At 37.2% G+C, this 21,329-nt stretch overlaps 2 protein-coding genes across 3 annotated transcripts; both read left to right on the top strand.

Annotated features, from left to right (window-relative positions):
• Positions 1–733: 733 nt before the first annotated feature.
• Positions 734–9,207, top strand: LOC133868699 (uncharacterized). Of its 2 annotated transcripts, none has more exons than XM_062305686.1 (4): positions 734–892; positions 4,742–5,453; positions 7,916–7,950; positions 8,071–9,207. In XM_062305686.1, exons 2-4 carry the CDS (start codon positions 5,132–5,134, stop codon positions 8,947–8,949), a joined length of 1,236 nt encoding a protein of 411 aa, XP_062161670.1. In that variant the 5' UTR covers positions 734–892; positions 4,742–5,131; the 3' UTR covers positions 8,950–9,207. The 2 variants fall into 2 exon arrangements, with proteins under 2 accessions (XP_062161670.1, XP_062161665.1); XM_062305681.1 differs by having other exon boundaries at positions 7,910–7,950.
• A 9,744-nt stretch (positions 9,208–18,951) lies between these two features.
• On the top strand, positions 18,952–20,751 carry LOC133868692 (expansin-A15). Its single transcript, XM_062305669.1, has 4 exons — positions 18,952–19,105; positions 19,223–19,353; positions 19,491–19,803; positions 19,970–20,751. Coding segments are annotated over exons 1-4 (753 nt in total). The 5' UTR covers positions 18,952–19,103; the 3' UTR covers positions 20,277–20,751.
• The last annotated feature ends 578 nt before the right edge of the window (positions 20,752–21,329 follow it).

Genomic DNA, 21,329 nt, shown 5'->3' with positions numbered 1-21,329 from the left:
GTCCACATTCTAGACTTCTAGTGGTCAAGTTCATAGGGAATGCCCATTATCATCTAACTATTATAAATGAGACAATTATTAAAATGAAGGTATCATAAAGTGGTGGATTTTCATGATAATCATACACTATAATATGAGTAGTCGTTAGGTCTATAATAACAATCAATCCTCTGATTGATTGGATCTTATTATATTCAATTTCAATCTGGTATTTTATTTTATAATGATTAATCCTAGCACAAAGGAATAGTATTATTTGTTTGCTAGTATAGATTTAACATACTAACAAATGATTGCTATTTTCTTATTTGTGAACCATAAAGCATTCCTTGGGGGCATGAATGGGGACATGCAGAAAAATATAATAAATTTCTTACGTTCTTTAATCACATTTTTAAGAATTATTTTTTATTAAAATTCCTGGATCAAAGCGCATGGATAACTAACTTCTAAACGTAAGTGTAATTTAAATATTAATTAGATAAAGTTTATTTTAAAATTGATTTAAAGAAAATCCTTCAGCTTACTAATTGACATCTATAAAAAAAAAATAGATGTGATTCTCGTATGCATTTTCATATATTTTTTAAATATATGTGAAAATTGAAAAACTTTTATCAATTTAATAAATTGGTTGAAAAAAAAAATTCAATTTTGAGAAATTTTTGTTCAAACTAAAAGGTAATATACAGTTGAAGGGGTTAAAGGGAAATACAGAAGAAAATGGAGGACCTGAGTGCAAAAAGGGCGTGAAGTAATCCAGGTAAAGTAGTCTCCCTCTCTCCGTTAAATTAGGGCTTTGGGTTTTCACTTTTCATTTCACGCTCCGACGAAAACCAGTCGCCACACCGAGCTTCCCCCAGTGGTGTTCTTCCTCCTTGTCTCTTTACTCGTAAGTTCTCTCTCTCATGTTCATGCATATCAGAGAGTTTTCACTGCGCTTAATTTTCAGTAATCTACTGGTTTTGGTGTTGCTCCGCAATGGTTCTTAGTTAAACTCTTAACCCTTATGAGTTCCAATTATGTGCACCCTATGTCGTGGTTTTTCTTTCTATTTTTTTGTTTGTTTGTTTGTTCGACTTTGTTTCCCTTTTCTTCTTTTACTCTGAAAAATGTGTTGTTGAAGAGCTTAGCCAGTGGATTATTTGGTGTGACTCGTGCATTTTCGTGTCTAATTTTCAATTCAATTACTCTTTCTATCTTCTTGGTCGGGAATATGACAAATGCGGTGTTATGAGGTTGTTGGTGATGGAAGCCTAGAGTAGCAAAGGTTATTGGAGTTCCTCCATCTTGGAGAGGAAAAAAAAAAAAAAAAAGCTTTTGATTCTAGTCACGAAATTTACTTGTTCTCAGACATTTTAAACAATTTTATTTGACATGTTATGATTTTAACATGGTTTTGCATACTGAAATTATCATATAAATTCATGGTTTCTGTACCTGTGGGCGTTAAGCAATTTGACTCGGATTAAGTGCACTTATTGCATGAGTTCAATCATAATGAGAATAGGATAAAATTTATTGAGTTTTTATTTCTTCTAAGCCATTTTATTTTGTTGGTGCGTTAAAGTAAGTGTTTCATCCCTAAAACATAACAATTTCAAGTTCATCCCTTGAAAATTTCACATGGTCCCATGTTCTACAAAAGGGTTTCATTTCGGTCTATCTCTATACACCTAATGGAATGATGAAATTCGCTGACGTATTTTTATTTATTTATTTATTTGTTTTTATGATGTGGTCTAATTTCAAAAGTAGAAAGCGCCACATCAAGAAATTATGTCAATCTAGTAGATAGTGCAAGGGAAAAATACCAAAATAGAACTCTTTGGAAAACAGAACAATCGATTAACGTGCGGAATATATATATATATATATATATATATATATATATATATATATATATATATATATATATATATATATATATATATATATATATATATATATATATATATATATATATATATATATATATATATACTTTTTATAAGTAATCGTGATATCATTAAAAGCATAGGGCGCCTCATGTACACAAGATGTATACAAGAGAAGCCACTTAGCTAGTAGGAGTAAAAAGAACAAGAAGATCATGATAACTTATCACCAAAAGAGAAACGTAAGTAGCTGTCCAAAGATACAAAGTGTTGAAAAATATACTTAATGTCCTCCAAAGTCCTCTCGCGATCCTCAAAACACCTATTGTTCCTTTCCCTCCATAGACTCCACAAAAGGCATGAAGGCACCATCTTTCACACAGCAGCACTCTGTGTTGACGGTAGTCCATCAACAAGCATACAAATCGACTATGCGTCTAGGCATAACCCAAAACAACCCAAATCGATTGAAGAAAACATTCCAAATGATGAAAGAGAAGATGGTCCACATACTCCCTATTCTTTTTGCACACACAACACCTATTAACCACAATGATATGCCACTTTCGAAGATTGTCCATGGTAAGGATATTTCCTAAGGCTGCCGACCACATAAAAAAGGCCACTCTCGGTGGAACCATAGTCCTCCAAATATTCTTCCAAGGGAAACGTCAACCATCATGAGAACCCATGACCTTGTAGAAAGATTTAACACCAAACAACCCCCTTTTGGAAGGGATCAACCACAACACGTGTTCCCCTTCCCATCTCATTCTGATTAAATACAACATCCTGAAGAACGAGGCAAAGACATCCACCTCCCAATCCTGAGCTGCTCTAAGAAAGATCACGTTCCACTGAATGGCACCTCCAGAAAATTACACGAGAGCCTCAACAGAAGCATCCTTAGCGCAAGCAATATTAAATAAATCTGGAAAGACATTCTTAAGGGCTATATCCCCACACCAAAGATCATGCCAGAATCTTACCTTGGAGCCGTTTTCCACCTCAAATCTGGTGCGACTACAAAACTTCTCTCAACCCCTCTTAATATTCTTCCATAAACCCACCCCATATGTCCCAACAAGCTCACTAGAACACACTCCCCATGAACTTCTATATTTGGAGTCAACCATTCTCCACCAAACCTCTCTCTGAAGCCCATAGCGCTAAAGACATTTACCTAAGAGAGCAGGATTTAACATTATCAAGTTCCTAATCCTCAAGCCTCCCTTAGAGATCAGCGAGCACACTTTGGGCCAACTCACTAGGTGATACTTGAACTCTTCACGTAGCCCACCCCAGAAGAAATCCCGTTGGAGCTTCTCAATACAGTTTGCACCACTCTTAGGGAAATGAAAGAGGGACATGAAATACGTTGGTATGTTGGAGAGGGTGCTCTTGATAAGGGTAATCCTACCACCCTTAGACAAATACAACATTTTTCAACTAGCCAACTGACGTTCTATATTCTCAATAACACCGTTACATATATGCTTGTCCTTATAGGATGCCCCCAACAGGAGACCAAGATGCTTCAAGGACAAGGATGCCACTCCCCAACCCAGAATCCCAACCAGCTTAGCTACATTATCAACAATTCTGACTTGGCTAAGTTCATCTTCAAACCTAACACAGCTTCAAAATGTAAGACTAAGCTTTGTAAGTTGTGAAGATGATTTGGGTAGGCTCCACAAAAAGCAAGGTATCATTAGCAAACAAAAAATGAGAGATATCAACCCATCTCCATAGAGAAGCCATACAACAATCCTCCACTCACAACAGCTAAAATGAACTTATCCAACGCCTTATCCACGCCTCCATCACTATGACAAACAACGAAGGAGACAAATTGTCTCGTTGTCTCAAGCCACGAGAGCTGTTGAAGAAGCCTGTGGGAGAGCTGTTAACCAAAACCGAAATATGCACTAATGTGATACAATAAGCCATGCATGAGCACCGGTTTCTCAAATCCGCATCTTCTCAGCATGTACAATAGAAAATCCCAATTAACATGGTCATAAGCTTTTTCTAAGTCCATTTTATAGATAACCCCTGGATCTCCAAATCTCAACCTGCTATCAAGGCATTTCTTGGCAACAAGAATAGGATCAAGAATCTGCCTACCTTGCATGGATTAATGCATTTTGTGACTTATAGAAGATCTTCTCCAATACCGCCTTAAACCTATTTTCTAGAATCTTAGCAATAATCTTATAAATGCTACCCTCCAGACTGATTAGGCGAAAATCCTTTGGGTCGACAGCCCTTGGAATCTTCGGAATGAGTGTGAGAAACATAGCATTAAGGCTTCTCTCAAACTTAAGACTAGCATGGAACTCATGAAAGACCTTCATGACGTCCTCTTTCAAAACAACCCAGCAAGCTTGGAAGAATGCCATAGAGTAACTAACAAGGCCCGATGCCTTGTCACTATTCACTGCTTTCACAACCTTCCACACCTCCCTTTCGTCAAACTCTCTCTCCAACCAACTAGCTTCAACCTCATCAATAGAATCAAAGGAAAGACCGTCTACCACTGGCCTCCAACTGCATTGCTCGGTAAACAACTTATAAAGCTGAACAAAGTGGTCGTTGATCTCCGAGTTGTTATTAGAAATCGTGCCATCAATCAACAAAGAGTCAAAGGAGTTCCTTCTGTTGGAGTTGGCCATCATGTGAAAAAACTCCGTGCACCTATCACCTTCCCTGAGCCACAAACATGTGGAATTTTCAACTATGAACTTAAAATTTGGGTGATTTCAGTGAAGAAACATATTCTTTGACTATTGTTGGTGGTTGTTGGTATTTGGTTAATTGTGTAGAATATAATGTCTGATTGATTTATCATCTTTTCATGATAGGGTTTGTGCTATGGCGCTAATGCGACTTTGAAGGGAATCTGATTTCTGGAACATGTTCAGTGTTTTGGTGGATTATGTAGCATGTGTTGGTAATATTCACGAGCAAATGTTAATCAAACTTGGATAAAGGAAAGTGACCATGAATACTCTTATTTATTGTATCATGTGGTTTTGATGAGTGAGATGGGGCATAAGCTAACATCCATAAGTTAGAAATGTCTATTTTCAGTAAGTAATGTAAATATTTAGCTGTTGGTTGCTGAATTTTTAAAGTTTGAAAGCAAACAGAACTGGTTTTGGTGAGTTTTATAGAAAATAGCTAAAACGGGGTCGCTTTGTTGTGTGGCTGCAAGGCCACATGGATCAAATGCGGCCAGTAGGGACTGGTCAATGGGTCCCCACGAACCTTACTGGCGAACTAATACAAGCTTTTCGCCACCCCCGTCAAGATGGGATTTTCGATTTCAATCTGAAGGGTTACCATATGGTTCGCAAGAAGGTAGTCAACTGTATGGGTCCTCAACATCAACAAACAGTAAAGAAAGTCGGAGCTGGGTGAGAGGCAACTGTCTCTATAACCATCAACACTCTGCATCTGATGGTACTGGGTTGTTTTTAAGTAGTCCATCTGACCTTTCTCAGGGTCCTCAGTGGACACCTCCAGCAGTACAGGAAATCAGTGTTGATGATTACGAAACTGTAACAAGAAGAGGTAATACAATCGTCAATGAACTCATTTAATGTTTACTTATAATGATTTGCTTATGTTTTGTATTTGAGAAGGGTGGTAATAATGTCTCAAAATTATATTGCTGTAAGGTTCGTTTTCTGTTACTGATTCGACACTCAGGTGAATAGATTAAAAGAAAGAATTGGCTTACCGCTGTTGTTTGCATTTACTGCTAAAGGGATTTGTTGGATAGACATTTCTATTTTTTATTCATTTTTATGTTTGCTCACAATTAGTATTTAGTGTTAAATTTGGAGGAGTTTACTTTTGTCTGGCTGATATAATATATGTATCAGGACACATATAGACATGAAGTCATATACATATATGAAGTATGCGCATGCATATTCATGCTTTTGTATGATTATGCAGGACAGTAACCTCCTTACCATAAAGGGGATGATAGCAACATCTTCAAAGTGATGTACTTGAAGTGATGTGATGAACTTCTCTAGTTGTACATTCGAAACTAAAATTGTCTTTACAGAAGCTCCTTCCTCAGTTTCCAGCAACTGAGAAAACCATTCATTTTCCATTTGAAGATGGAAAAAATTGGAACTATTTACAAAAGATGTTCTTATCTTGGACTATGCAATGTTCCTTTTCTACTTTTCTGGTCCACTGAAAATGCCATCTTGGGCACATGGGCAATGGGGATAGCCCACCATCATTCCTTACAACCTCCACCTCGACCAAAGTCTGGATTTGATGCCCAAGTTTCTTGTGTGATAAACGAGATGCAATTCACTGCTAGAATTTCTAGACAGTTGCCTTCTTCCTTTCCTATTACGTATTTCTAGGTGTTATGTGAGTGTAAATCTCATATCATTTCGCTTTTTCCGATTTATTAGAAATCTAGAAAATTGCTTCAGATATTTAGAAACAATGAGTTTATGTCTCTCACCTCTGATTTCCATTTTTGCAATGTACTCGTCAAGATAGGCAGTATTCGTGCTGAAGTGTTACATTTATAAGAGTTCTCTCTTCCTTCATCCCGTCTGTTTTATATCAGCTGTACTTATTAGAATCTCTTATCTTGGATTATTGCCCTTATTACAACATCTTTTGATGTAAGATTTGTATTTCATGGTACGGAAACAAACTTATCATGGAATGCATGTATTTAAAGTTAGTCATTTTGATAGAGTGAAGGAAAGAGATAAATCCAGGGATATTGCTCTTTGTTAGATCGAGTCCAGATGCTGAGCAACCAAAAGGTCCCAAACAATCAGTAAATTAGTTTATATAAACAAAGAATAAGAATCTAGATCATGTTGACATCAACTTTTTGAACTTGGAAAACTGTCCCCCAGAGGGTGGGGGTGAGGGTGAGGGTGAAGGTAGAGAGAGTGAGGTTGCAGAGTACCTACTTATAGAATTATGCCAATGACCTTTGGCTCAAATGGCTCTTCTTCTTCCTATAAGAATGGGATGGAGGGTGAGGTCATGGGTCCAAAACCTATTAGGCGGCTGACTTGCTAAATTTGCAAAGTTTTAATCTATGGGTTTGATAACCCCCATCCATGCTAAAAGTTTAGGTTTGGGTCTTAAATGCAAATCCGCTCTTTGGAGTCCTTGAATCAAGCAAATCTCTGCGTGATACCTGCATTATTCTCTTCTCTCTCACTCTCTTCTAATGTGGTTGGCATATGCGAAATTTTTATTTTCTTCTCATCCTCCTTTCAGTACTTGCATATTCCTCTACAAATCAAGGTGGCCAGAATCGACCATTGATCAAGTCTGAATGCTTTTATGCACACAAGGGAAGCTTGTATTCATTTTCCTTCGATGGTTACCTTTAAATTTTGGTTAGCCTAGAAATTATATCATTTCTGAACTAGAGTAGTAGCCTTTTAAATTAGAACCTTTCCCTCCAAAATTGACAGTTAGTGCAATACGGCAAATAGTAATCATGCTAAGTGGAAAGTGGAGTACGAACCTTGCAGCTCTGTAGCTCCTGCTGTTTTAATGTAGAATGCCGAACTGTCAGAGCCCAAAATTTATTTTTTGTTGTATCATAGTACAAGCTTGTGTAGTGGATATTGGTTACTGATTTCTCTTAACCCCCACCCCCCCCCCCCCCCCCCCCCCCCCCCCCCCTCTCCCCTTACCTGCAATTCTACTCTAAATGCCATCACATTAGTTAAGGTGTTATGTTATTAATACTTCATCTAGCTTAGAATTATTGTGTAGACTGACTTTGCTTTTGGACAAGAGCAGACATAAGTTGTTTCATTCCATTTTTGTATTTTATATGCCCATATGTTAATTAGAATCAAAACATCACCATTTCTCTTCAAGATTCACCATTATGGTTCAATCTTCACTCTTCAGTTGCTGTTATGTGTTAGCAAAACAAAATCTCTCGGTCGTCCCTCTTGCTTTGCTAATATTGATATTGACATTTTTTTTTTTCTTTGGCCTTCTTTTCTTGCTAGATCCAGCTATGGCACCATTATCCTTTAGACCTACCATGGAGGTATAGTATTAAAATGACTCTCTCTGAGATTATAAAAATAAAAAAATAGAAAGGAATATTTGGCAATTATTTGATATCTCCCTATAATCTAGTAGTATTAATGGAATGAAATATTTGCAGGGATCCTCAGAAAATCCTGATAGTGGTGGTGGCTCGACTTCATCCCACTCGGACAGTAGCGAATCTGAGCCGACAGTCAAGTCACGCATATCCTCTCACCGCAACTTCTCAAGTCGCCGTTCTTTCATGTCCAAGCCTATACATCCATTGTCCTTTTCTGCTCAAACATATTCTAGAGAAGCTCCTGATCCAGTAGTTGCTGCGTTTTCAGAGTTTGAAACTGCCACTCCACAAAGAGATGCACACCGATGGAGCAGTGCTAGCAGCAACACTGATTTTGCTGATGTTTCTGAGTCGTTTGAGTCTGAAATTTTCAGTTGGTCGTGCAACTCTTCTGATGGTTTTAGGTGTGGCTTATGTGAGAAATTTCTTTCACAAAGATCACCTTGGAGTTCTCGTAGGATTGTCAAAAGTGGAGATATGCCAGTGGCTGGGGTTCTTTCATGTCGTCATGTTTTTCATGCAGAATGTTTGGAGCAGACAACACCAAAGGCACGTAAGCACGATCCTCCTTGCCCTCTCTGTCTTAGATTGGAGGAGGAGAACTGCCTCGAGCAACGGAGTCATTCAAGAGTGAGGAGTGGTTTCCCAAGGCTCAGACCATTTTGTGAGGATGGTCCGTCCAGGCCTTGGGGCTGCGCGCAGGTAGGAGACTGTGTTGAAGGAGCTTTGCATGCACCGCCACGCAATACTATGCTCTTGCTTAACCGAAATCGCATTAAAAAGAACCTGTCTTTGAAGAGTAACCCAAGCAAGGAATTTCCAGGGAAGTTGCGAAAAAGTGGCCCGTATTCTTCACAGCAGTTGAGTGGAAAGTCAGTTGATCAGGGGGCCGATGGCTGCTCAAGGACAACAGCAGGACCAAGTACGAAGAGATGATGAATTGAAAGATTTGTAGATAAATGGTAACATGTAATTTATCTGTATAAGGGCTCTTCTTTTTCTTGATATTTGCAATTGGCAGTGCACTTTTTAGACTAATAGATACTTCATTAATGAGATTGGATGACCCGGTTAGGTGTATAGATTTGATTTTGTGCAAACAGCGGGTTGTTGGAAGTAGACAATTGTGTGTTCATGCTTTAATTGATGCACTTTTTTCTTCTGTTGTTAAATGAAAGGGTAAAAAATTTCATATTTTTGGTTCTGGAATCCTGATGCTTGAATCTCGAGGAATATTTATTTATTGGAGATTGGTTCGAAACGATGAAATGTCAATGTGTTTTTTTGGGTTTGGACGTGTCAAATGCTTGATTGGATTTGAATCATTTCCTTATTTTCACTCGAGGAGTCTTATCGAGTAACATCTAGATCGTTTCAATAGACTGTCACTAGAAAGAAGAAACATCTTCGTCACGGCTATCGTCCTTACCTTGCTGAGAGAAATTGAAAGTAGTTGGCAATCCAGCACCTATTATCACTCCACAAATAAAATGAAGGGTTAACATCATTGTAGAAGGAGGTTTCAGCTTTTAGCTTTCAGCTTTCAGCTTTCAGAGTGGCAGTTAACCAACTTGGGGACCAACACCTCCAACCTTTTAAATGAGAAAAGCCTCTTTGTTGGGCCAATTTCCCTGGCCATTCAAAATTTAATAAGTAATGGGAATATTTGCTAGGCCGCCTCTACAGCTATAGATAGGGTAGGGGGGACGGGGACCAGCCCTCCCTTCCCCACACTCATGTGCTGTGTCCTCCTCGGCCCGGACAATCGCACATTGTACGTCCTAGACGACATAGTTTGAATATTGCACGATGTTTGCATATTCGTTTGGACCCTGGATTTGCCTCCACAATTGGGCCCTCTTGGATCATGACAACCCACTACCCCATGTTCTAGCCCTCGTCATTTTCCATCAATTTGCCACTATCACCTCATACCCTAATCCTCCATGATAAATTCTGAAAAAGACTCTTCGTTAAAGTGCAATCACCAGGGTTTGATTTTTTTTCCTTTTCCCACTTTTTTTTTTTCTTCTTCTTTTTAAAAGAAAAAGTCCAAACCCAAATATCCAAATATCAAGGGATTGAGAGGGAGATCGAGCTTCCATCTGCGTGGTTTTTCAACCTTTAAGATTGTGGCAGCATCACATTAACATGATAACATCTACCATTATCTACAACCTTAATCGTGAGGCAACCGACAATTTGTAAAAAGGATGTCTAAATTGGACCAATTTACTTAGCTTGATGCAAAAGGTCAGAGCTTCCTCCTCTCAATGCTTTTTCCCTGGATTGGATTTTCCTTACATTCCATATGCCCTAAAGAAATTAATTGGTAAATTTTAGGGCTTGATAGGTGACCATGTGCCCTCCATGTGACAGAGGATCCGTCAGTGGCTTTAATCCATTAAAGCAAAAGTCCCCATCAAAGACCCATGGAGCTCAAACATGTTGCCTCCAACATGTGGGACTGTTCCCAAGCACGTATTAAAAGTTCAACCTAACTTCTCTAAGAGCATTTCCGGTAATAATGACTCATTATAAGCCATTTGCCTACTCAATCCGTTGGAAATGCTCTAACCAGTTCCTCTCGTGGTGTACTTAATCTCAAAACCTTATGTCAAGCTTTTAAAATTACGGTTTTCCATCAAATCGTCATTTTTTTTCTTTTAAAAAACAAAACGTTTTTCAAAATTTTGTTTAAAAACACACTTTTGACCGGTGAACGGTAAGAACAAACGGAGTCTTACACAAAAAGAAAAAGAAAGAAAAAGAAGAAAACTTGTGGCATGGAAATTGGAAAGCGCTAATTAGGTTGTCTAAAAGCAAGTGCGGTTGCTTTTTTTTTTTTTTTTTTTTTTTTGTCTAGTGCTTTCATACCCTTATGACGTTGCCATTGAGGCATAATAATGGGTTCTCTTATGTCTACAACTACAAGCCATTAAGTGGAGTACCCTGTTTGGGGTGCAATTGCAAAGCTGCAGTGTTTTTCTTTATTCCTCTCTCCTCTCACACCAGCAGCACAGAGTGTCATGCTTACGCATTTCGATCCAAAATTCTCTTCTCAAAGGTTCACTGGTTGAGAATTTATTGGTCAATTTTGATGCCTACAGAATTCTCTTTGATTTTTTTACAAATATAGATCTCTTTTAAATAAATAAATAAATCTATTCAAACTAAATGCAATTTTTAAACTGTACGTGAAACTGAAACCCTTTCATTGCCCCATTTGTTGCCATTTTCTGTAGGTGCATGCATATTCCTACAAGATAGGGCATCCCTTTAGCTTTTTCTTTGGGTGAAATTGCATGTCAAAATGAAAATGAAAATATCCTGCATGCTACGAAAAGACTGATATAACTTTACGTGTAATAAGCTGCACCTACGAAGCCGTGCTTTCCATCCCAACTTCCCAAAAGTTATAGAAGGAAGGGGGGGGGGGGGGGGGGGGGGGGGGGGGGGGCGGGGCAAGGGGCATGGGGTGCAACAATAGTAAAAGTCCACTTTCATTGATATTTCTGTTTAGGTAAGGTATTTCTTTTCTTCTTGTTTGGGATTGCTCGCCAATTAATTGAAGGGTTTGATTTGCATTGATTTTTTTGTGGGTTTGTTTGATGATTTTTATGCTCATTAATTCTAATTTTAAAAATGCTTCTTTGATTTGTAATTTGTTTTCTATAAATTACTGATTTATTCTTCCAATTTTATTGTTCTTGATTTGTTGGGTCATAGATGCTTTTTAGTTTCTATCTAGAGAGTCAACTAGTGAGAATACTAGGTACTAATTATTGTTCATCACATGGACGAAGTTGCTATAGCGGTAGTAGGACTGAGTATCGGTTAAATCGGTGACAGTAGGAGCATTTTTGCCCACCAATTAAACCACCACAACCGGTTAATTAATTGATTTCGTATCGACGATAACATAGCAAAATAATTAGAGAGTTTGATGTGGGGTGTTTTTGGAAAGTGTCTAGCTAAATTAAAAAAATAATAATAATAATAATAATAATTCTAACCAAAATTTAGCTAATGAATAGTTAATTAGCTCACTAATCTTTTTTATACCCTACTGAGAGTGATAGGTTTCTACACAGCCAATTACATTAATATATGGTCTGTTCGATCGGCTGTCCAAAAGATGGAAGGCAAAGAAAAACACTCCTTAATTAGGAGATGTTACGTTGATTGCTTTAATTAAAACAAATGTTTTAATTAACATTTTTGGCCGATCGAGTTGCTTTTCAAATCTCTACCTTTTTCATAATTTACTCAAAATAGTGACTCAATTAATTCTAACTCTGAAACTTTTGTTTTACTTATAACTAATTTTCCTATCAATCACATCCATTTGCTAGCTCCTGCTTAATAATTAATTATAAAATCTAAATCAACTTCTTTTTTTTTTTTTTTTTGGGTGGCAATATATTTCATGAAAATGATGTTTTTAAATGCTATAGGATCGATCAACTTTCCCAGCTCATTGTACATCCAAAGTACGTACTCCAATTTCTTGATATGATTAAGATGGTATATAATGACAAAAAGAAAGAAAAGAAAAAAAAGGGGATATAAGTTAGAACACCTTGCGGCCAAATGAGGTGGCCGAACCACCAAATCACAACTTGAGTCGTTCATTTTTAATACCCTAAGTATTACACCGGATTTCAATCTATTTTCTTCACCTACGACAAAAATTCTCGAGACCCTTGGGGAAAATAACAAGAGAAATCAATAAAGCAACTTCATAACTTTGAGTTTGTGATGCATTTTATTTGGTCACCATAGAAGCTAATTAATCAAATAGATTTTTCACTAAGTAGTGTTATTTAGTAAACTGTTATATGACTGTTGTATAACTGAAATGATAATGCGGCAGTGAAAATCAACCTTGGACCAACACGTGTAATAATTTTTTTTTTTTTTTTTTTTTAAAAAAAAAGAGTTGATTTTGCAGTCGTACAACACTATTCTAAATGGCATGAGTAATGTTTCTTGCACAACTTTTGCACAACTCTAACTTTTTTTTTTTTTCTTTTAATGATCAACCATTGGATTTGTTTCTCTACATGTGGGCTGATCTTAAAAAAAAGGTTGTTAAAGTTATGTAAAAGTTGTACAAAAAACATTACTCAAATAGCATTACTTTTGAGAACAAAAAATAGGGTTTTTTTTTTTTAAAAAAAAAAAAAAAGAAAAAAAAAAAGAAAAAAAAAAAAGGCTGAGGCCTAAGTGCTATTTGTGTGTCATCGATTGATTCCAAACTTTAGGTGAAGCAATTTAAAAATTAAAAGGGAGATCCAAGACAAACTTGTGAGTTACTTTTCTGCAGTGGATTCGAATTTAAAATCAAAAGTATCCATGATTATAGGAGACAAGGAAAGAAACAAATGAATGAAAATCTTTTAGGAAGATCAGTGTCGGTGAAAGAATTTTAATTACTTGTTAATTACTTACCCTCCTCCACATTCCCCAAATAAAAAAAAAAAAAAAGGTTGATTAATCATCATAACCCAAATCAAGGGTCCTCATTTAACAATCCCTTGAATCTTGATGAAAATTAATGACTCATTATGGTGGAGCTTAATTGGAAGCCTCTGATTCCCTTTTACCAGAAAAAAGTTAATTAAAAAAGGCTGGCTCTTCACCAAATCCACTAGATAGATGGTCGGAAGTGGTAGCCATTACTGATTACTTTCATTAATTATTCAATTCGATCTCTAAGTGGGGTGGAAGTGTAAGAAAGAAAGAGGTTGTTAGGTACGTTTGCCACCAAAAGCAGTTAATTAAGACACAGCAAATCTATTCTAAAGATACAGCTTCACCCCCTTTACAAGGCAGTCCTCCTCCGATCACGGGCTTCCATTATTCCTTCCTTCCCCGGCCCCCGCGCTTGTGGTTCACCCTCTCATGGACTCAGCAGGAAATTGGGGTTCACGCATGCAGGGTGAAAAGGATCGATGCTTATTGCTTTGTGGCTGGCTGGCTGGTCGAGATCTTTTCTGTGAGGGACGCCAGCTTTTGCTCAGCTACAGTGTCTACAGAAAACCAGCTTGTGAAGGGACGGGGCAGCTAGCTAGCATTCAAAATCAGAGGCAATCTTTGGTTATTCTTTGAAAAAAAATAATAAGAGCTTATTATTGATTTGATTTTAGATTAAAGTCATAACAAAGATATGATTAGGCATATATGATGACCACTTTTGAACAACGTACCACATCACATGCGGGTGATGACAGAGAGAGAGTGAGACAGAAAGAGGTCCATTGTGGGGGGGGGTCCAATTGGCTCACTGTGGTTGGGTTGGATGGACCACAACCAACCCCCTCTGGCATCGAGTAAAAAAACTGTTTAATATCCTTATTCCACCACGGTTATATAGTTACCAATTTTTGTCATTTCTAACGTCCTTTCCTTTCCTTTTCAATTTTTTTTTTTTTTTTTGGTTACCCCACTTTTACCATTTAATTATTCTTCCCCATTTGTTTTTAGAATAATATATATAAAAATTACATGCTCTTAGAACAGACGGCCAGAAGTGAGTTTAAGAGATTGGATGGAAAATTTTAAAATAATTATTAATATTATATTTATTGGACTCTTCCTATATTATCAATACATCAACGTCAAGTACTGTTTTATGTTCATCATCTTGTCTCTTCAGATTTGCTTTTTGTTTTTTAGACAAAAAAAAAAAAAAAACACAAAAGTAATTGTATGATTATATATATATATATATATATATTTTTTTAAAATAAATTTCTGAAAAACGATGGGCATGCAAATGAGACCAATTGATTACACGTGGTGTCGGTACAAGAGAGGATGGACCGATGGAGGAACATCTCCATTTGGGTTAGAAAAAGTAGTGCACGAGTATAATCATTATCAATGTGATTAGTCCACTAATATAGTCATTATCAGTGTGTCAAAACTTGTCACAGTTCCCTAATCAGAATTTTAAAGTACCCGGGAAATGGAATCCAAAGAAGTTCAAAAAAAAAAAAATAATAATAATAAAAAAGTGATTTTGGGAATTTTGACTTTTAGCTGCAGAGAATCAAAATCGTGAAGTTGGGCAGTGCAGTGAATCCTCAGCAACAGTGAAAGGAGTGAGGAAACAGAAAAGAAAGACAAATCCTACACGCCCCAGGCATGTCATGGTGGTCAGAGAAAAAAGTTTTCGAACATTGACGGTGCAGATCACATCTTCAGAAGCTGCCCAAGAAAAGAGGAAAGGAACAGTCTAACAAAACGGAAATTAGAATATTCAAACGACAAGTTGGTTATTGGCCGTTAAAGCGCTCAAGAGGATATTTGCCGAACCATAATAATACGCCTTTTCTCAGGACCACTTCAACTTGTTAAGGAAAATCGGATGAGAATTCGGCAGCTAGTTTAGGATTGACTGTTTGTTTTCAAATTAAATCTCCATCGTTGAATTTATTTATTTATTTATTTTTTTTAAAAAAATCTCTTTTAAATGATCTAAATGTTTTTTATGAAATTCGACCGGTCTATTTTCAAAAATCTCAAAATCTATAACAAAAAAAAAAAGAAAAAGAAAAAAGAAAGCAATCTAATTTCTTGGTCCCTGTGCTGGGTGTCTGATTTGCTTTCAGATTTTATTGTCTTGTTGTAGTGTGCGTTTTACTCAAGAATCTGTCGAAAAAGAAAAATTCGAAAGGGAAAATGTTATCAGAAGCCAAATGGGATTTGATAAAGAGAGAAAAGCCAAACGTATTGCATGTGCAGCTGCTATCCGGCGCCGTTAAAAGGAATGCAATCGCTTTCAACTGGCCAACGGCACATGCATCCATCCAAATTAAAAGCCTCACTATTTTTAATTTGTAATTTGTGTTCTTCAAAAAAAAATTTGTTTTCAAAACTTATTAATATATATCTTTACCATAATAAGACAAATATGGCCTTAAATTTCTGTCTCTACGACTGTTCTCCGTTCTGCATATATAGTCAGTCTAATTTGAAGAGCCAGCATCGAAACAGACAACGTACGTTAAATGGTCGAGCAAAAAAACAGGACTAGCTAGGAGGTTGATTCATTTGTTTGAAAGGAAAAATAAATAAATAAATCACAGTATTTCAACTTTGCCCATGTTTATTTATCTTTTAATCATAACCTTTTTGGATTGGGTCAGCATATATGTAAATTGAATGTATGGTGGTGCAAAGTATGACATTGCTGTGAGAAAGACTTTTTGCCTGCAGCCGTTATCAGTGACTCAAATGGTCACATTATTTCGGCACTTTCCAGCAAGCTTCCTCCTTTGGATGTCAATGCTGATGAAGCAAAGGCAGCTCGATCTCTTGGTAGTGAAGTTTGCTCTCTTTTGGCCGCAAATCACTCATATTCTTGAAGGGGACTTGCATGCTTACCATCTCGATCTCTCTAGCTAGCTATTATCAAAGCTAGACTTTTGCTCCAATTGTTGAAGACATTCAACAACAGCTCCTCGGTCCTTCTCTAAAGATAGAGTACTGGTGCTAAAGTTTTCTATAGTGCTAATCACCGAGCGCATATCAAGTCGTCGGAGTAATTTGAGTTTGACATTTAAACTTTATGTGGGTCTAGTTGGTTACGACGAAAAATATGTTCTGTTAGAAAATGTTTTCAGTTGAAAATATTTTTCAGCTTTTGACTCGTACAGAAAATCAACAACTATTTTTCATATTTTCATTCAATTATATTAACTTATAAATATCAACTTTTATTCACAACATAAAAATATAAATATAAAAAAACTTAAAAAAAAACAATATAAAAATTATGTTTAATTAAAATATACACTTACTGATTAACAATGATTATATATTTTCATATAATCTAAGGAGTTGCTAGGAATAGAGAGACATCGAGAAAAAAAAAAAAAAAAAAAAAAAAAAGCTACGAAGGAAAAGGGTGTAGAAGAATATAAGACATTCAGAGGTGAAACTAAGATCTATTGCAATTGTCTGCCGAAATTGTTTGCAATTTGGGCATGCAATTGTGAGAGTGCTCTTGTGGTGCCCACCTTCCCCGACAAGTGCTCGGGCAAGTAGGCCTCATCGGCCTCTCACAATTGCCTACTTGGAGGTGTGAAAGAACGACAAAAAATTGTTTACACAAATGAGAAGTACAGTAAATCATTTTACGCATTGTAAATATTATATTTCATTGATCAATTGAAAACATTTTAAGATCGACCAATATTTGAGTTTGATTATTTTTTTTTTTTAAAAAAAAAAAAAAAAAAAAAAAAAAAAAAAATTGGAAGAAATCCTCTAATTAACTCAGTCTGTTGAACAACATGCCCTTCAAAATTCAGGTACTACTTGGAAGCATCCCTGCTGGCTGCGGCAGTACTCATATGTTAAAATACATTAAAATTCTAGTTGTTACTTCTTTAAGCCCTCAAAATAATAATAATAAAAATATATTATTATTATTATTATTTTACTTACAAAGTAATAATAATAATAATAATAATAATAATAATAATAATAATAATAATAATTTTAAGAAAAAGAAAGTAAAACACAAGCAAGCAGTAGCTGGCTGCAGGCGGCCGGGGTATAAAACTATGGTTAAACCATTAGATTGTCCAAGTCAAATCAAGTACACTCCCGAAGTTAGAAAACTGAAAATTCGAGTCTAGTGGTTATTTTTTTGTTCTTAGTAATTGGCTCTTAATCAACAAGATTGGAACACTAATGCCGAGAATCACGGTCGTATCATCTTTTCAATCAATTTAGAATCCAGCTTATTGTTTTCCATGCAGATCCTCTTATCTTCTTCATTAATAACTATATATATATATATATATTTACGTTCTTAAATAAAATAATCACCATGCACGGAAGATGCCAAATCCAGCTAACTTCATCGTCCAAAATATTGAAATATTTGCTCAACAAACCAAACGGAGAGCCACACATGGGCTTCGCCTTCCTCTTTGTTTTTTGGGCAAATACTTGATGCAAAGGGAAAATAAATAAATAAATAATAATAATAATAAAACAAGTGGTTTTAATCAGATTTAACTTTGAAGGTCGTCTTCGGTTACCTCAAAACGTTGTCACCCACGTGCTGCCCTCTCCCATTCACCTTCACAGTCTCATCCATCCGTAGTAACTCAACGTGTTCGCTGGTATTTGGACCGTCCGTGATAAGGACGGGACCCACGACAGAGAGAGAGGAAGTTGATGCTGGTAAGCTACGTTGCACTTTTTTTTTTTTTTTTTACCTCTCTACCTCTGCTAGTTAGCCTGCTGTGTTTGGTAGGGAGGAAGGGCTTTTTCGGTTGTTGGTTGAGGTTTCCAAAGGAGCTCCGCTCGAAATTCTTTTGATGCAAGTCAAAAGCAACGATTAAATACAGGTACCAGAAAAGATTTGGGCATTCAATTCACCCACCGCTACGCTCAAGTCCTATGAGACGGCTGTCAGAATCTACTAATTAATGTGAAAACGTGCCTCCCAAACTCAATTATATGAACCTAGTTTAACAATAACCACATAATGAAAGAAGGGTAGGGCAAGAGAGACCCAGTTCAGTGAGTGAGAACATTTTTTTTTTTTTGAAAAAAAAAAAAGAAGAACGAATAAATGAATAAAATAATGACAAGGAAAAAGGTTAAAGGCAGAGGGAACCAAAAAGAGAGAAAGAAAAGGGCAGTTGCGGCAAATGGGCGATGCCTGCATGTGCGTATGGACGTTTATTTAGCCATCAGGCAAAACCACTATACCCCACTTGGATTGTGGGGGGATTTTCCGCTGTGAAAGCAACAAATCCACGCGGCATCGACCCAGGAAACAACCTTTCAAACCCTAAAGGGAAAAAAAAAAAAAAAGAAAGAAAGAAAAGAAAAGAAAAGAAAGAGATTAGCTTTTATAATTATACCCAGCGGTTTTTGGTCCCAACAGCCTGAAAGCGTTAGTTATTTGTGGCTGTGAGCCTGTGGCTAAAGGGTCCCTACCCCCTTACCCTTTCCCAAAGTTCTATATATTGGCCCCAACTCCTCCCCTATTTTCCCACTCAACTGCCTCGCATTTTCTCTCCCAATTCTCTCCTCTCTTTGAAGATTCACAAGTCTCCATGTAATCATACTGTCTCTCACACTTCGTTTCTAGCCTTCACATCTCTGCTGATAAAATGTTACGCTTTTAGGAGTACTTTGTGAAAGTCCTAAATGTCTCTCACCTGTTTGTCTGCAGGAAAATGGCTCTCGCTGGGTTTTTCTTGGTGGGTTTTCTTGCAATGGTCTCATCCGTTCATGGGTATGGTGGAGGATGGGTCAACGCTCATGCCACCTTCTACGGTGGGGGTGACGCCTCTGGGACAATGGGTATGCACTTCGTACCAAACGAGGACATTTCCTCTCTTCTTAATTTCTTTTTGAGGTTCTCACTCAAACTGTCAAACACACGAAAGGCCTATTTTGACTGACGTTTTCTTTCTTTTTTGTTAATGAAATTTGTGCAGGTGGAGCTTGTGGGTATGGGAACCTGTATAGCCAAGGCTACGGGACGAACACTGCTGCTCTGAGCACTGCTCTGTTCAACAATGGGTTGAGCTGTGGATCTTGCTACGAGATTAAGTGCGAGGGTGACCCCAAATGGTGCCTGCCTGGCTCCATTATGATTACAGCCACCAATTTCTGCCCACCAAACAATGCTCTTCCAAACAATGCCGGGGGTTGGTGTAACCCTCCTCAGCACCACTTCGATCTTTCTCAGCCCGTCTTCCAGCACATTGCCCAATACAGAGCTGGAATCGTGCCTGTATCTTACAGAAGGTATAGGCTCGGTGAAAATGGCTCCTCGATCTCTTTGTGTTTTAAGATTTTTAAAGTTTAAAGACAGCAATATATTAATTATTCCGACATTTTTTCACCTCTTCATATTTTGTGCGAGGGATATTTGGTAAATATTAACGGCATTTATTATGGTGGGGTATTGTAGGGTAGCCTGCAGGAGGAGGGGAGGCATAAGGTTCACCATCAATGGCCACTCCTACTTCAACCTAGTCCTGATCACAAACGTAGGTGGTGCCGGTGACGTCCACAGTGTTTCCATCAAAGGGTCCAGAACTGGTTGGCAGGCAATGTCAAGGAACTGGGGCCAGAACTGGCAGAGCAACACCCTTCTGAACGGCCAAAGCCTGTCATTCAAGGTGACCACTAGCGACGGCCGTAGTGTGGTCTCCAACAATGCCGCTCCAGCTGGCTGGTCCTTCGGTCAGACCTACAGCGGTGCACAGTTCCGCTAGACAGGAGATCCCGGCCCGCCTGCCCCACCACGTGCCGTGATGGGGGTCTGGATCTCAATATTTAGCCGTAGTTTTTAGTAGGGGTTATATATTTAAATTATATATAATATAATAGTAAGCACGTACGGTATGACTCTCTTAGTATGCTAGGATATTAGATTTAGTATACTTAGATGTTTGGGGTCCGTCCAAAAAAATGTGAAAGGGCTTTATTTTAAATGGCTCTTCATCATTTTTTAACCATATATTGTATTTCTATTTTGTTATTTACGAGGCAGAAGCCTTCTGGCCGAGGTGGTCTTTTACCACCCGCCACTAGTAATTTTGAATATTTTTAGGGTCATTTTTGCTTTATTAATTATGCCCCCCCCTTGTAATCAGCTTTTTGCTGACCATATAATAATATATGGTCCTTGCTTGTTATGTTTGAGCTTTAATTTGAAGAAGCGTATAAGCGTATTGGTATTGGAGATTATTATAAGATTTTCTTTTTCTTTTTCTTATTATATTGAGAAATGGTTTTCGATCGTGGTCCATACAATATATATATTTAACATGCCCTGAAAAAAACAAGCGGTGGTCCAGGACTCCCCATGTGCTCTTACAGTAGGAAGTTTTTGGAAGAACTTGATGTAAATATATGCAAACGACGACGTAAATTCTTATTCGATCGAGAAAATCATTTTGTTTGTTGGTTGGTTGGGATTCAGAAAAGTTGAAAGCTAGCTATAAACTCTCTTATTTAACTTTATTGGTTGGGAAATAAATAGAGCAATTAATCGAAGGAGTATTTAATATTTATGATGAGAACCTCTAATTATTACAATTAATATATCTATACCAATTTAATTAAGTGGACTAGAGCTTCCTCTCAATGAGTCAAATGTTGTTGGTTGAAATTTCCTAGATTTGTGATAAATTAAAATTGATTTGAAATTCATACCAATAAATATAATTTAGGGTAGATAGCTATTTTAATTAAAAATATCTTCTCCCAAATTGTTAACAGGCGGGCTGTGTATGCAGAGGCCAGCAAGTGGAGAAGTTTTCAAA

The sequence above is a fragment of the Alnus glutinosa genome, chromosome 1 (genome assembly GCF_958979055.1).
Source record: "Alnus glutinosa chromosome 1, dhAlnGlut1.1, whole genome shotgun sequence".
Taxonomy (NCBI): Eukaryota; Viridiplantae; Streptophyta; class Magnoliopsida; order Fagales; family Betulaceae; genus Alnus; species Alnus glutinosa.
This window is presented reverse-complemented; position numbering and strand designations above follow the sequence as displayed.

Coding starts and splice junctions, on each gene's coding strand:
- LOC133868699 (XM_062305681.1), top strand. CDS start 5,132: ATGGGTCCCCACGAACCTTACTGGCGAACTAATACAAGCTTTTCGCCA. Junction 5,454..7,909: donor CGAAACTGTAACAAGAAGAG/GTAATACAATCG, acceptor TTTTCTTGCTAG/ATCCAGCTATGGCACCATTA. Junction 7,951..8,070: donor CCTTTAGACCTACCATGGAG/GTATAGTATTAA, acceptor AAATATTTGCAG/GGATCCTCAGAAAATCCTGA.
- LOC133868692 (XM_062305669.1), top strand. Junction 19,354..19,490: donor TGACGCCTCTGGGACAATGG/GTATGCACTTCG, acceptor AAATTTGTGCAG/GTGGAGCTTGTGGGTATGGG. Junction 19,804..19,969: donor GTGCCTGTATCTTACAGAAG/GTATAGGCTCGG, acceptor GGGGTATTGTAG/GGTAGCCTGCAGGAGGAGGG.